We start from the raw sequence: 16,356 nt of genomic DNA on the forward strand, positions 1-16,356 counted from the left end.
TGCCAGTTGGGTTGTGTGCTAGGCCCATCGGAGGCCCCAAGCCCTGCTGTGTCTCCTTTAGGGTGGCTGGAGATCCTGAAGGGTGGTGGCCGGGTGCTTGGGCTGTCACACAGTTCAGATACATTTCCAAAGGAGTCAGGATGACAGAGTGATGAGCAGAGATGACTGCTCAGAGTCTGCCTTCTTCCACATAAAATCCAGAGCTACCTGCGTTGGAAAACTGCCACCAGAGCTGCCACCTCTACCTGGAGGCCACACCATCCTTCCATTTGGTCAGGCGCTCAGGAGAGGACTCACTACAGCACCCAGGGCTGGGCTAGCACAAAGCCTGCCCCACCACAAGGCTCTACTTTTATTGTGCCCAGGAAGGCACCCATATAGCCACTCCATGTCATGCACTGATGAGTTTTCTCCGCTCAATTCCCCCATCGTGTATGAGAGGCCCTACTGCACGTGTGCCTTGGGGTGGGGGAAGCATGCCAGGCCACCACTCTCAGTTCTATCACTGAACAGCCTGTTAAGAGAGGTGAAGTAGTGGGGTCAAAACTCCTGAGCTCAGGAGAAGATTACACAGGGTGCACTAGAGATAAGAATGAAGGAGGAAAATAACATTACTTAGAGATGGTTTTAAGGGTATGAAGAGCTGGCTTGGAGCTTGCCAGAGGAAGGAACATAAAGAATAAGAGAGGTAATACAATAAGCATGAAGCAAAATAATGTACAGTTTACTGCTGTGCTAAAAAAGCCTACATGCTATTAGTACCCTGGAAAATAGCTGCCACCTCTATGTTTTGGGCAGAGGGTTAAAAAATGAACCTGTCAATGGTATCTGATCTCCTGGAAAATACATCTGAGCTGCTGCTGAACTTCAGTGAAGTGAATAAGACTTCCCTGGCACACAGATGCAAAGAGGTTGCTGACTTTTAACACTCCCAGTAGCATCCCACAATTTTCCACTACTAGTAATCACACTCAAGATACACTGAGCATATTAATTATCAAATGATTCACTAACTGACAGAAGAAGGATACTCATCATACATTTCTTGCCACTTAAATTAATTATAATACTTAGTGTTAAATCAAAAAAAATACCAAAGAAATAAAATTAGTAGTACAAAATTTCACCTCAGAAATAGCTGCTGAACATTTGCCAAACAGTGAATGAAGCCCACAGCTTGGATTAAACACTGTATTTCTCAGGGAGGCAACAAAAATGGTTCAGTCTTAAGATAAATGGGGCCACCTGTATATCAGGAAAATTGGTTCATTTTAAGCAGAGCTTAAGTTTTATATTCATAAAAGCAATGGATAAGCTTTGATGTTTTGCAGTCTTCTAGTACAGGAACAGCATGCAATGCTCACTGCTGTAGCTTAGAATGACAGTTGATACTACTGGACTGATAGAGGAAGAATTCCCCCAGTGAAAGGAATGTACAGAGTCACTGCTGGCTGCTCTATGCAGGACTCTACAAACTTCGGGGATAGACAGACAACTGACATAAACATCTGGAGCCAAAAGGAAGCACAGACATCTGAGATGTATGCTATGATATACAGTCTTGTCTGCTAGAGGCACGCTACATCCACTCCTGGACATAAGGTTTGCTACAAGCTAGAGTAGTTCCCAGTTTCTCTTTAAACTAAGTAATTCAGGATGTAGATGGTAGAGATTCTCCAGCTAGCTGCAGAAATTTCAGTCTTTTACTGTGCTACAGAAACATGAGCCAGAATCCCACGCTGCTGTTTTTGAGTCTCAGATTAAAGAATGCTAATGTTTGCACCAAACCATTTTGACAGATGCAAATGCCATTAAAATATCAAAGGATCTGGAAACACACTTGAAAGCTTGGCCTTGCCCAGACTGCTCAGTGGAACCATTGCTGAGCACAGCTGTTGTCATGTTACCTGTATGAGTCCTGAGCACAGTTAAGCTATACGGACAGATAAGGATGAACAATATTCAGCAGACTGAACTGAACAAACTGTCCTCCCCTGCAGAAAGGTCCTCCTAAGTTATCCCATCTGATGTTCTTGGCTAACACTTGATATACCCTCTTTAACAGCTGGATCAAGTTCCATCTAGAAAACAGTACGATTTCTTCTTTCTAGTAGCAATAGCTGTCAGATCCCTACAGAATGGAAAATACAAAGTTGAAACATTTTAGCAGTACAGGAGGACTGTAATCTATACAGCAAAACACACCCTGCCATGAAGGTACTGGTTAAATATTTTTGTCTCAATATAAGTGAAGCATATCCCATGCAACGGAAACAGTTCCTAGTAATAGCAACAAAACTGCACTGGTACCTCAGACCACACTGACAACTACCAGCACAAATTCATCACCCACGGCTGGCACACCTACAGTAAAAACCTGTGCAGGTATCTGGCTTCAACACTGGTAGTACCATCAACTGACAATATGAATAAAATATTGTGGTACCAACATATCACGAGATAGCAACTAAAAGAATTAAAAAAAATAATAATCTTGAACTCATTTGCCCTCATTTTGTGCCTTCAGAATGCATGCTTCCAGATGTTTCCAGCCTTAGTTCACCACAGCATTTTTAGTTATCTTACGAGTCCAGTAATGAGATTGGTGAAAAAAATGTGGAAAAAAAATCTTATGAGGCTTGAATCATAATCAAAAATATTTTGTAATATTGCAATAATGGCATGGCTTTGTACTGAAAGCTGCAGCTAAAGAGAAAAGAAGTCCATCCAAAGGGGATATAGAGATGTGTGTGGGGAAAACAGGTTTTCATAAACCCCTCCCCTAAGCTTGCTTTTCAGGGAATGAACTATTGTTTCCTGGAAATTAAATTGGTGAACTTAGATCGAAGAAGCACAGTGAGACGTGTTTGCTATTGAGAGCAAAAACTATTAGATATAAATAAAAAGCTATAAGCAATGTAAATGTGGGAAAGCACCAGTGAGGACCCCTTCGCTCTCCCAGTGGAAAAATAGCTTCACACACCCAAAGCCACAGGAATTGTGTGGGTGCTGAATAGGAAGGTACTAATGCAAACACATGGAAAACTTCTTACTCACAGCGTAATGCCTGCATGTCCAACTGGCAAAGGTTTATTGTGTGTATCACAATATTTTCTGTTTTTCATATGGTCCCACTTCCTAGAATCATGTGGTTATGTGAGAATTTTGGCTTACAATTAAGAAAAATATATGTCTGGCCTTTATGGGTGTGGAAAGACCTGAAAAAAAAAACACACATATGGCTTAAAAAATTAGATCTTGCTGTATGGGTTTATCTCAGTCTTTTAAACCAACATGTTAAACCTTAATTCCTGACTAATCAGAGCAAGAACAAGTCCCCCCTTCCCCTCTAAACTGATTACTGTTTTTCAGCAGTTCACACCAAAGACAGTGAACTCATTTGCAAAGTACTTCAATCTGATCCAGTAAACTATGTATACCAGACTGGCAGTAAAATATGCTGTGGTATACCTGGGTTAACAGAGATGAATAATTAAATTCATCAGACCAAATTTAGGTATTTGCAGATTTTCTGTAGCATTCTTGTATTTACAGTCCAGTCCTAAGGTGCTGTAGAGCTCCTTTAATTCCTTCTGCTGTTGCTAACTGTACAGACTAGTCAACACCAGCTGGAATCAGGTCCTAATAAATTTAGATTAGGACTTGACGTGACACCCTGAAATACAGAACAGATTAAGAAGTAAGAGGAGGGAAAAGGTAAAAATACCTAGTTCCCAGTCAGATCGACCCCCTGAAGTAGCTGTACATGCAGATATACAAGCCTCAGCAGCAACTGTGAGGCATGGATAGGAACAAGTGGCTAGGTGAGGGCCTGGAGAGTTGGAAAGCAGAAACCTGGACCCCAAAACTCAAGTTATAGTGAAACCAGGATCTACAAGCAAGTCCCAAATGCTCCATCATAGCCGTCTTGCTGAACATGACTGCTAAGTGCTCAAAACTAAGGAACAGGTGTACAATAGGGAGTGGACAAAAATTAAAAGTATGGGAGCATGGAAGTTTTACATTTCCACTGTTCTCCCTCTGCTAGCAATGTTTTTTTTTTTGCTAGTTTCATGTTTGAAGCATGCAACATATGAAGCCAGACAGATCTAATCAGATTTACAACCATTTTCAAAGGAGCAGTTATTTTAGACTTCAACATTTCTTTATCTTCTTGTTGCTGCATATTGTACCCCCTGGACCCAAACATAGCTCTTTCTCTCCTCAATAAAGGACTACATCTAAATGAATATTGTGTGGAAGGTAGATCAACTCAAAGGAGCCCCCTGCGAGCACTGTGAAAAACAAGGAACAGCAACAACAACAAAAAAAGATGCTAGGAAAAGTCCTGCAAACTTCCTCAAACCTCTGCGAAGTCTAGCATGGAAACCTTCCATTTGGAAAGAGAGAGGGAAGGCAATTTTTGTGGAGTTTTCTTTCAGAATGAACAGGAAAAAGTTATATTAAGCAGCGTTTTAAATGGTATAAGTGATATACATCAGTGTTATGAAATGCTTTTTATAACTATTTTCACCAATTACCATTACCTTACTTCAAAATTTATAGTAGTAATTACAGCTCACAATGCTTTGGTTAAAATTTAGCATTAGCTTCTAGTATTTTAATTAATGCAGCATGGTATAAAAAACAAAAACTGTAGAGCCTCACAGGTACAACTTTAAAAATGAGGAATACCGTGACCAGATCGACAATGCTGATGATCTGTTTCAGCAATATTTCCCCTTGTTTGTCAATTAACAAAAAATACCCCCACACGCTTTCACATGCAGCACAACTCCAACTCTATATTATTTTACAGCACAGAATTTATACAAGCTTAGAAATATCACTAGCTTCTCTATCATGTACTAATTACAGTATTTTTCCTCCTTTAATAATTAAGAGTTTCAACAAATAAGAACAATTGCAGATTCTTCCCTCATTTACATTTTTCTGCATAAGAATGAGGGGGCAGGGTCTGTTTTACATCATCACCTTTCAAGATCTCCTATAATAGTACGCTTTTACAACTCCATGGCTCTTCAGGTATTATCGGAACAACTAAAATCCTCAGGTGGCCTTTTGGCAAACTTTTCGACTCTTGACTGGCCTCCAGTCTCTTTCCTTAGCCTCGTGGCACATAGAACTGCCTCTTTCTCCTCCCAGGCCACACCCAATCAAAAGGAGATACAGAGGAGTAAAATGAGTACTGTGCCTTAAATTCACCCCAAGCTCATGACTTCAGTATGCCAGCGAGAAATTAGAACATAAGACAATTCACTTCCTAACAGTCATCATGACTAATGGTGTAATAGTCTTGATATGATTTCCTCTAGCTCTTTTATGACACGATCACACAATAATGTCAAACTAAGGAATGCAAACTCCTTGATATGCTTGCATACACCAACCTACGCAAGCGTGCATACTATATTCTAATTGGGGTACTGCATACTTTAGTATGAATGAGGAACTTCCCCTGGGAAGTTACAGGCAGCAGTTAAATGAAATCAAAGATTCAGCTCACTGCCTTTCCCATTACCTGCAACACGCTTTGATCAGCAGGGCATAAATAAACACATAAACATCCCATTTCTCCCAAGTTCAATTAGATACAGCAGAGTTCAGCTTCACAGGCAGCTTTCAGTCATGACTCCTGACAATGCCCACCAGACTCACCTACACAAGTTTATCAAACTTGGCACATGGCAAACTGCTTTGCTGCACGTAAGAGTCACTCAAGGCAATAGCAAAGTGTGCAGTTAGGTATGATTATTCGAGTTTGGGAAAGCTAAGAACTACAGGGGTGCTTGATGGGGGAAGGATTGGGAGGGTACAAGAAAAGAGGGTGGGGGAGTCCATGAACTGTGCTGATGAGGGAGGGAGGAGTCAGAGCTCTCTTCCCAAAGGCACTCCCATACTGAAAAAGGGTCTTCCATCTTTCCTCTGCCAGACTTGGTGAACCTGGCTTTAAGCACGAATCTTTGATAACTGTTACTGAACCCAACACCTGCCCTCTCCCATACGTCACAGCAGACTGGCCAGGCAGGGGCACAAGGCAAGCAATTTTTGCAAGGTCCCCTCCCAGCAGGGCACAATGAAGACAACCGAAGACAAGACAAGGGAGGTTTGCCCTTGCAGTGGGCTTAGCAAGAGGCCAAGGCAGCAGTCCTTGCCTAGGAGGGGCTGCAAAGCAGGACAGGGGGGTTTAACAACCCCAGTCCTACGGGTGTTTCACAGGTAATGGCTTTGTCTTTGCTTGGTGTCAGATTCAGCAGAGCTAACAATTGTATCTGGCTATGACTCCCTGCCACGGGGCTGAAGAACAGTGACACGTCATGATGTGGCAAATCAATCCTGTCACTCTTATACACAAGAGGTATGACAGGTCATTGTAGGTCTGCGCTCAAGAAACAATCATGGTAGAGAAGGTGTGATCACAGCTGTACCTACAGCAGGAATTATCAGCATTACTATTTTTGTCTGAAATAAGGGAACACCCTGCACTCCAAACGTTTGTATACTCCTACTCTGCTAGCATTTACCCTAACAGAAGGTGATAAAGATGCACCTATAAGACTGCTGTTTCAAGTTGGGCCTCTGCTAACAGTCACAGCTCGTGAATGATTGTGGTCACGCAGAAATTTCAAGCTAATGGGTCCACAAAGAATGACTGTGAACACCAGTAACATAATACAGGCTGAAACAAAAATGTGTACATTAGGATAGCAAGACCTCTCCCTCCTGCAGTTCCCCACTGCTGCCATTCATTAAAGAAAGGATCTACAAATGGCTTAAATGATAAGCAATTTTTTCAAGGCAAGGAAGCACCTTTACTCCTGGACCTCCTCCTGCATGAATCCGAATTCTGGCTCTTTGGCTAGCAGTTTCTGCTTGTCTGAGGGTCATCTCTGTAGCCAAGGTAACAGTAACCCCTCCTACCTCAAGACATACTCTGAGGGTTAGTCAGTGAACATCTGCTCAGAGCACCCAACATGCAAAGCCCTGTTAGAAACTATGGATCTGACTGCAACTATAAGAAAAGTCTTACTCAAACAATCCCTTCACGAATAAAAGTGCACTAACTGTCCATACTGTTCCTTCACTGTGTCTTTTGCCTCCGAGTTCTTCAAGATACAAGACATGTTCCTAAAATATTTTCCTTTTGTGCTGCAGAAATGCTTAGTACACACAACAGATACAATTTTCACACATGGTGTACCAAATTAGTTGTTTCAGCTCATTCTTCTGGATCACTGTTAGCTTTGTATCACACCTGTGCTATACCCATCTCACAGCCCAGTCAATGAAAGAACCTGCTCCACAACCTTACATATGTCAGGTATCCACAGTTGCCTATTTCTCAGCATGTCCACATTCACATGAGTCCTTTTCTATAATTCCGACAATTTTATGAACTTAGGACACATGGCATCAGACATTTCTTCCTATATAAGCCCAAAGCAAGTATCTCCACCAAACTGTTCTTGAAAACCAAATCTTTACAACAAGTGATTGAAATTAGGTGCATAGGTCAGGCCTCACCTATCCACACACTAATTTATTTATTTTTAAAATCTCTTGTTCAAGACAAAGGAAGTTTGGGTGGTTGTTTTTTTTAGCCTTCTGCTTTAGGAACTTTCAGGTTACTCTTACGTCCCATTTCAAGCCTTCCCCTACAATCAAGACAGCTAGAGGATTTCTTGGATGAAAAAATAAAACAAAACACCACCAAAATCCAACGCTTCCCCTTCCACTGTTACTCTCACAGTCTGTTAATTCTGAAGCTGTGGTTTTAAGAAGCCCACAGACAGAATTACTTGCGATAAAAAGAACAAAAAAAAAAGTTGGCAACATTGAAATTGTTCAATCAGGCTATGCTTATCTAACTGTTTCTGAATGGATCCAGGTGCTTAATTTTAGGAACCTGTTCTTAAACTCTTGACTCAGGATTACTGCTTACCTTCAGCACAAAATTGCAATTCTACCAGGTACTCTGACAACTATTCCAAGACAGCATATTACTGAAATAATAATATATATTGGAGAGTTCTTCTGTGTCATAACACTGTTTACAAACTGGAGAAATTCAGCTTTATTTTCAGTATTACATGGGATAACAAAGTAAAAACAAGCAAACAGAACACAGCTGATACTTTTGCACATGCTTGCCTCAACACTTCTGTATTTGGCTCCTACATCCGTTAGTACCACTTCCCCACCCAAAAAATGCACTTTGTTCACTCTTTTCCATTGTCATAATCAAACTTTGAGTAATGCTGCCTTTTAAATCAACTTATAAAATGAAACATACTAGTAAAACATATTTTTCAGGGCAGAATTGCCTTGCTGAACTTGAGATTTCTATTAATGACAGTTTTCAGTGCACATGCGATCCATTAAATCTACCACTTTCTTGTTAAGCTTTTTTCCTTAAAGCTATTTTGCTATGACTATTAAAGAGCTAGATTTGTTCCATTTTCCCACTTTTACACTCCAATGTGTATTCTCATGCCTTTGATATCACTATTATTATACACTTAGCACCCAAACAGGAAAACATGATGCTGCATATAGAACTAAGGGAAAGGCCTCTAATATGTCAGATAATGCCCACTGGGCAACTCAGCTGCCGTTTTTCCACACACGCAGCCACAATTTTAGGCAGCTTTTTATGGACGGACTCTCCCTTGTGACTTGTCACAGCACACACTATGGTGACATAATTGGCATGCCTAGCCTTGCTCTTCCAGCAAAAGACACAGTCACTGCTCCAACTTACATGTATGTTCAAGTTGCTCATGCTCTTTTCCCTGCACCTCTCAAGAAGGAAACAGCTTGTTTTACTCACTGTGCAGAACAATAAGGTGGATGACACAAGGAATGCCAGAGGAAGGCCGCCTTCCCTGATGGCACATGACAGACAGATGGATACGAGCCCCGTAGCAAGACAGCAGAAGTACCCACAGTTGAGGAAGAGAGTGACAGTGCAGTAATGTATTCCCTGCCATTCAACACAGGGCCAGATAGACAGTGTTAAAAAGGCACTGGGTGGCTTGGGGAGGCCATGTACCAGTCTCTCTAGATCACTTGTGCTTTTACGGAAATACAGAAACCCACAATTTACTATCAAAATAGTACTCCCACTTTTCACCTGTCTTCCCACAACATCCTCTCTCTGTCCCCCACGTGTTTTTCACAACATAGGATCCTAAAAGGGCTGTGCACTGTACTGCAGCCTTCTCAGTGCTACCCCCCTCTCCCCAGTCCACTGCCCATCCTGAGCCTCTTCTTACATACTTTTTCAAGAGAAAACACCTTTCCTTGGGGAGATGCAGAAAGGGAGAGAGAAATGTATCGCTAAAAAGACCCATCAGATCCATCAGCTAGAGTGTACTTAGGCTTAAGCCTGAAATACTTCCATGTGCAAAGCAAGTTACAGAAAAATAGATGCAGAGAGGCAGCAGACAACAGGAAGATTTACTTGAGCCATGTACAATACCAACAATCAGGACCTAACCCTTGTTGTTCTGAATATTGTGCAGTGAGACACCTTCCCTCTCCTGCAGGGCTGGAACATCTGTTCTTCTGTAAATCCAGAGGCGAAACAGACACACGCCACACCTTCTCAACTTTGCTGCTATGCAATCTGACAGTCCTCACCTGTAAACAGATAGTGATCTCTGAGCGCTTTAGAAAGGAAGCTGGTTCAAATGTTGCAGCTAGATTACATTTCACAGGGTTAGAGTTACCCTCAGACACCTGCACTATGGAATATCTACAGTACAATTTGTGTGTACAAACAGCAGCCTAGGCTTAACCCATGCCAGAAGGATTTTGCTTACAGCCCAGTCCCACTAAAGACATAGCTGTGGCATCAGAGCTTTGCTAGACACCAGCATGACTGGAACATCCTTCCTTCTCCTGTGAAATGAAACATACCAGAAGAAGTGTACTCTTACTAGTGTACCCTTACAAAGTTTCCACTAGCACCTCCTGGCAGGGCAGGAAAATGTAACAAAGATGTAAGGGTCTAGTTAAAAAATATGCTATTCAAAGAACATTTGCGGGCACTTTTGATCATCAGACCTGTCATTTTTTTGTGAATATAAAAGGTATATACAATAAAACTTACATACACTGATTTTTTGTAGCTTCTCAGCAATGCTGAGGGCAAGGCACCCCTGCTCCCATTAGTCTGTATGTGTTAGCTTAAGGCTGGTTTGTGGATCTATCATTACGTGCATATGCAAGCATACCCATTACACCACCTTGTGGCAGCTGCGAACGGCCGTGTCCAAGAGGTTACAGGTCTGCTCCCAGCCCACCTCAGGCCTTGCGCCACACGTCAGCTGATAATCTCAGGGCTTCTGCGACCTAAAACAATCCTACCTGACATCCTGACATGACCACGATCTTCTGCTCCCTCAGGCAGAGACACTTCCTGCTTTGGACTGAGGAGAATTTCACATATCCTTTAACAGTCTTCTGTAAACAGGTCCAGTGGTCATTTCCTTTCTGCCTCCCATATACTCAGTATTTTGAGACTTTTTTATTTTTTTTGGGGGGGGGGTGGGGAGGAAGCACCGTTTGTGAAGAGTATGCTCTTCAATCTTGTGTACCAATTTTTCCACTGATATGTCAGTGCACCAATAAGGCCAGTTCCCACACACTGGGAATTTACAAGCACCTAAATGTTTGATTTGAGACTACAAAAAGTTAGTGCAACATCTGAATATTTTCGTGGCTCTAGTCATCACATACTTCTACATGACTTACTGCAAAGAGGATACAGTCTCGGGAAGTTAACTTATGGCCAACTCTGCTTTAATGCAGTATTTTCTGAGCAGCAGGTTCACGTGTTTCCTCCCACTCCAGTTCACTTTTTGTATACTATCCAATTACAGTTTCTATAGCCACTCCACCTCAACCTCTTCTCACATCAAAACACCCTCTATTTTGTATATATCTACATATGCCTGTCTATTTACATACACATGTCAGGGTAAGCACCTTTCCCCTTTCTACATTTTTCCCACTATCAAAACCAATATTTTTCCCATTGACTTAGCACTGAACTCTCACTAAAGCCATAGGGACTTCTTCTTTATCATCATCTAGCTGTAATCCAACCCCTGAACTGTGAGCTCAAACCCAGTCTTCGCTACAGGCTCTGCTCTACATCCCCTGCAATATGCAGCACTGCATTTGATGGAACAGTGTTTAAAACAGTTTCCTGGGACAAAACCCATTCCCCATCTCTTATTTCCACCAGAAGATCAAGAAATCTGGAATCATTAAGAAATCTTCAATAGAAGAGATCAAGATAATGAAGCTTTCCCAAAACAGGTACCTTACCCGCTTAGGCATTGGAAACCACTGAAAACTTCACATCTAGAATAAACAATGCATTAGCAACCAACTTTTTTGCACTCTTTAAGCTTTCACAGGTATCAATACATCACAGCCAAGGCACAGACCTTCTTTGCATGTTACATGCTCTTTCCCACACATGCTTCTTGACTATAGACCTGAAATGAGCTGACCTAAACACAGGCTTGACGACACCCAGAGTTCTTCCAAGTCAAGTAACTGAGTTAACCTGGTGTAATGAGTAAATCTGGGCAGCCGTTCCCACACACCTGCTTTAAAAGGAATATTTTTTAAAAATTAGCTTCTATGAAGGTTTAAGGTAAGGTGTGTTTGTGACAATTACTGTACCTCAAGTCTTAGTTTCATCTGTCATAGATGAAACTACTTTAAGCCTGTCATAAGCTGACATGGTCCCATCACCTGCCCTCCTTATTCCCACCCCCACGCTGCCCTTTCTCTTCTGACATATATCCACACATGTGGCCTCACAACAGGCCAGGCTGGGAAACTGACATGGATGACAAAGGGTAGGCACAACAGCTTCTTTCAATGGCAGTGCCAGCTGAGAGGATTTGTGCAACCACAGCCTGTTTACCTCAGCACAGAAATATAAGGACTAAATGTATGATTCCCTCTTGCATCTAATCCAGCACAGGGATGGGCTGTTATCTCCATGTCTCTCATGTCCAGCTGCAAGCTGTCCTTCTGCATCAGACCTAGCACTACCTGGCCACTAAGACATTTTTTTTTGTTTGGGGAAGGAGGTTAATTTTCAGTTGGAGAAATGATTGAACTGATTCATTCCTGCTCAATCACTAGATCTGATACAAAGGAAGCACCAGGAGCTCATAGGCAGGACTGGATGAGAGGAACTGGATCAGTCTTTCAGAAGTAGCCTGTAGTTAAACTGGACTAAACACCAAATGAAGCCACAATCCAAACAATTAAAGTTATTCAATCCCACTTCTCTGAAATCCCCATCTCAGCACAGTCTCCACAGCCATAAGCACTTAGCTGTCACTCTAAATCACACCAGGCATTCCATGACTACAGTTCCACGATTGTCTATTGCCAGAAGTAAGAGGTTATCACGGATAACAGCTGTAAACTTGCAATACAATAGGCCAGCTTTTGCTGGAATGTGTCATCCTGGCAGCAGCAGGCTCTTTAACCTGGCACAAAGATTTGTAGCAAGACTTTGTGGTTAGAAACCAGGCTGGACAGATTCAGATAAGAAATTAGTGAGGGTAATCAGCCATTGGAATAATTTACCTGGAGAACCAGTGTAGACAAGATATCACTTGATATCTTGAAATCAAGACTGGGTACTTTTCTAATACAAGTTTGAATCTGATGCAGTGATAACCAGCTGCGAATGTAAATACCTGACAGGGGTCAGAGTACAGTATCTGCCCCCTAATGCTGATAGTATGAACATCCACCGTCCAATCACCTTGCAGAAGAGGGAGACAATTTCTCTCTGTATGGCCCAAGTGCTGGAACAGTGGAGCACAGCTATACTTGCACTGAAGTCACTTCTAAGTACTTCATTAAATGATACAACAGGAGTTCAGTGAGGAGCTGCAGAGTTGAAAAGAATTAAAAATTTATCAGGTACAACTATTAAAATAAACTATCTATAATGTAGCTGAACAGTACCCAGTAAGCAAACATCAAGTTGGCGAGATACCAGATGACAGAAAGGATAATACTCTTAGAATCAAATATTCATGGGGTATCCAATTATGAATTTGAATTCCCTTACCAACAATTCCTGAAATTTTGCCTGGAATAGCCGTGGAGACCGAACATAATTTACATGAATACAAACTGAATAAATCAGCCCATTTTAAACCAGACTTCAGTCTATTAAAACAAAGGCCATAGCAAACTGTGGCTCTTTACCTCTAGAAGGCATTTGAAAAAAACAATCTGTAAGAAAGGAGAGGACTCAAGGAACAAAACCAAGAATATCCATCTAAATTTAGCAGGATGAAGTAAAACAAGACCCAGGGAATGGCTCCTACCAGCAAAGTCTTTCAGGATGTAGGAGAGATCTCCAGAGGAAGCACCCAAGTCCCACTGTTTCAGACAGCGGGAACGGGAGGGCTTCAGCAGGAGCACCAAGCTCAGGCCTAGTCCATTACTGCCATTAGCAATTACAGCATATAACTTCACTGACAAATTTATCAAGACCTCTGAGCTGCTGTGCAGATAGCACTACAAATACTACCCTAAGCTGTGAACTGGCAAAATGAGGTTCTACATGGCCAGTTGAACTGTTCCAAGCATTAACAATAATTGAGAATTAAGACTAATTCAGATTTGGAACAACTTCAAACCTGGTTTACAGATGCCTCCTCCTCACCCAATTCAGTTGCACTTCTGAAATCTGGGTCATCCATACATTATTCCTCCAAACCAAGACACCTCCCTTCCATGCAACTCTTTAAAAGGACTCTGCCCTTATCCAAGCCATCTCTAACAAGCCATGTAGGTTGTGAGAAACTCCAAAACACAAGAGCATCACGTCACAAAATTCTTGGCAGCATGTTACAGATGTGGCTTGGTCAGCGAGGAATGGGCAAGCGGTTCAAGGACAAGGCAACAGCACCTGTATCCAGCAACGCCTTGGCAAGCCTTTCTTCCCACAGATGAGTGGGGCTCAGATCTCCTCCCCTGCCCCTGCACACCCTGCTAGGCTTGATCCAGGGTCTCATCCAACTTCTGTAGATAGATGAAAGCATCAAGCACATGGATAGAACAGGTGGTGGGTCAAGCCACAGCCCCGGGAGCTGGAAAGCCCCCCGACAGGTTGTTTGGGGCACCGAAGTTGCCGTCAGAGCTGCTGCGGCAGCCGGGGGCCGCGGGGCCGAGAAGGGGAGCGTGCAGCAGACAGGTATCTCGCCTTCCCCTCCTCGGTGACAGGCCATAAAAGTCACGAGACGCCAGCGAGCCAAGCGGGGAGGAAAACAACGAGGCGTCCAGAGTTCAAACGTAGCCCTGAGCCGCCGAGGCCTCTGCCCTTGGCCGGGGCCGGAGCCCAGCCAGCAGCGCGGCGCTGCGGGGAGCCGAGCCCGGGCCGGGCCCACGCTGCGGGCCCTACCTGCGAGGGGCAGGAGCGGGACCGAGGGGCGCTGCGGCTCCCCGGGGCTCCCCCCGACGGCGGCGGCGGCCCCTCACCCACCCTCCTTCTCTCCCTCCCTGCCTCCCGCACCTGCGGGCCGAGCCCCGCGGGAGGAGGACGAGCTCCTTCCTTCCCCCTCCGCCCCGTCGGCTCCTAAAATGGTGGGCCGCCCTCTTCCCTCCTTCCCCTCCCCGCCGCGCTGGCTCCGGGGGCAGCCGCCCCTCCGGACCCACCCGGGCCCGCCCGGGAGCCGCCGCCAGGCCCCGGGACGAGCCGAGCCGAGCCGGGCCGGGCCGAGCCCCGCGGCTTCCCGGGGGCCGCCCGCAGCGCCCTTACCTGCGCCGGCCTCACATGGCCGGACCGGGGCCAGCAGCACCGCGCCCCCCCCGGCGCCGCCGGTGTCGCTGCCCCCCGCTGCCCGGGCCGAGGCGTCGCTGCTCGCCCCGGGCCCGCAGGTATGTGGCGGCCCGCAGGTGAGCCGGGCACACCTACAGGAAGGCAGGCGGGCCGCCCTGATTGGCGTGCGGGGCCGGGCCGGCCGCGGGCAGAGCCGCCGGAGCCAGCTCGGCGGCGGGGCTGCGCTCGGGCTGCGCTCCGCGACGGGCTCCGGGGGGAGAAGGCGCCTCACGCCCTCCCGGGCGGCGGCACAGCGGGTAGACCTGGCCCCGGGATCCGTCTCCCCGACCGGCTCCAGAAATAGGGACTAGTTGTTTGTGCCTTTTTTTTTTTTTTTTTTTTTTTTTTTTTTCTCTCCCCAGACACATCTTCATTACCCGCGTCTCTTCTCTTCTCTCTTCCAGTCTTTATTTTTGCACGCCTGAACCCTTCCGCTCCCTCCTCCCCCCACCAGGCAGCCAGGGTTTTAAGGACAGCACCGGGTACCAGAAGAGGTGTCCTCGCAGCGTGGGGCAGGGTTCAGACCTCAGAGATCCCGACATCGTGTCCTGGATTGTCAGATTAAGGTAAGTGACTTAAACCGCGGAATTCAGAAGAAAATGTGCAGAATTTGTGTGGAAAAACTCTCAGAGTGCTACCAGAAGTCAGAAGCAGCCATTCTCAGGCATCCTGTCCTCCCAGGTACACAGGTAAATATCCCGAGAAACCCCGGCTGTGTAAAGACTTTCTCTGGTTGTTGTGCTCAGCTGTGTACTGGAAGGGGACAGCATATCAGTTCCCAGTAAAAGAAGTTCTTTCCCTGTCTGCCAGCTTGACTGTAGCCATAGGGACAGACAGTCTGTAGGGAGGTTTCCCTGACTTGGCAGAGTAGGACAGAGGCCAGCAGAGAAAAGATATAAATAAAAGCAGAAGAAAAGGGGAGGACAACTAGGTACAAAACATTGTGAGTTTGGGAGTAGCAGGACAAAGTGAAACAGCACTAATTTCAGCCTTTCTTTACTCAGTGCCCTGAAACAGCTGATTGTTGTGATCATAAAAGAAGGGGCAAATTTGGAAAACGTGGGTTTTTCATTTCATGACAAAATAGGTTGCTTGATTCTCCACTGCCCTGGTTTTATTACTTGCTGCACAGATACCTGGATTTGCTTAAAGGGGTACAGGATTTAGTGAGAATTCTCTTAAACGCAGTTTAGATCTTTTTTTGCAATGGATGCAGAGGGAGCAAAGAATTATGCTAGACAAGTGAGTGAGGAAGGAATTACCTATATTACGTTTTCTGTCTCCTTCTGTAGATATCCAGTGCCATCTCCTACCTGAATCTTTTTTCCTAATAATTTCATGAGGCTGCTGATGTGTACCCACCTGGACACTGGAGCAAAAGAGGAGGAGCTTGACGTGGAATTGGAGAAACCCTGTAGCCCACACTTGGGCATTCCTCAACTCTCCCTTGCCTATGTGGG

At 44.5% G+C, this 16,356-nt stretch overlaps 1 protein-coding gene across 6 annotated transcripts in view; it reads right to left on the reverse strand.

The window, feature by feature from the left end:
- Nucleotides 1-14,925, reverse strand: part of ARHGEF5 (Rho guanine nucleotide exchange factor 5) — a 36,148-nt gene extending 21,223 nt beyond the window's left edge. For 3 of the 6 annotated variants that reach the window (XM_082779544.1, XM_082779539.1, XM_082779538.1), the window contains exon 1: nt 9,521-9,585. In XM_082779544.1, coding sequence (XP_082635670.1) covers nt 9,521-9,580 — 60 coding nt within the window. In that variant the 5' untranslated portion in view covers nt 9,581-9,585. Of the gene's footprint in view, nt 1-3,057; nt 3,162-9,520; nt 9,586-12,826; nt 12,955-13,987; nt 14,102-14,836 lie in introns of those variants that run through there. The other 3 variants (XM_082779542.1, XM_082779541.1, XM_082779543.1) reach the window with 3 other exon arrangements.
- Between the last annotated feature and the right edge of the window lie 1,431 nt (nt 14,926-16,356).

The sequence above is a fragment of the Aythya marila genome (assembly GCF_965140915.1).
Source record: "Aythya marila genome assembly, chromosome: 1".
NCBI classification, from domain to species: Eukaryota; Metazoa; Chordata; class Aves; order Anseriformes; family Anatidae; genus Aythya; species Aythya marila.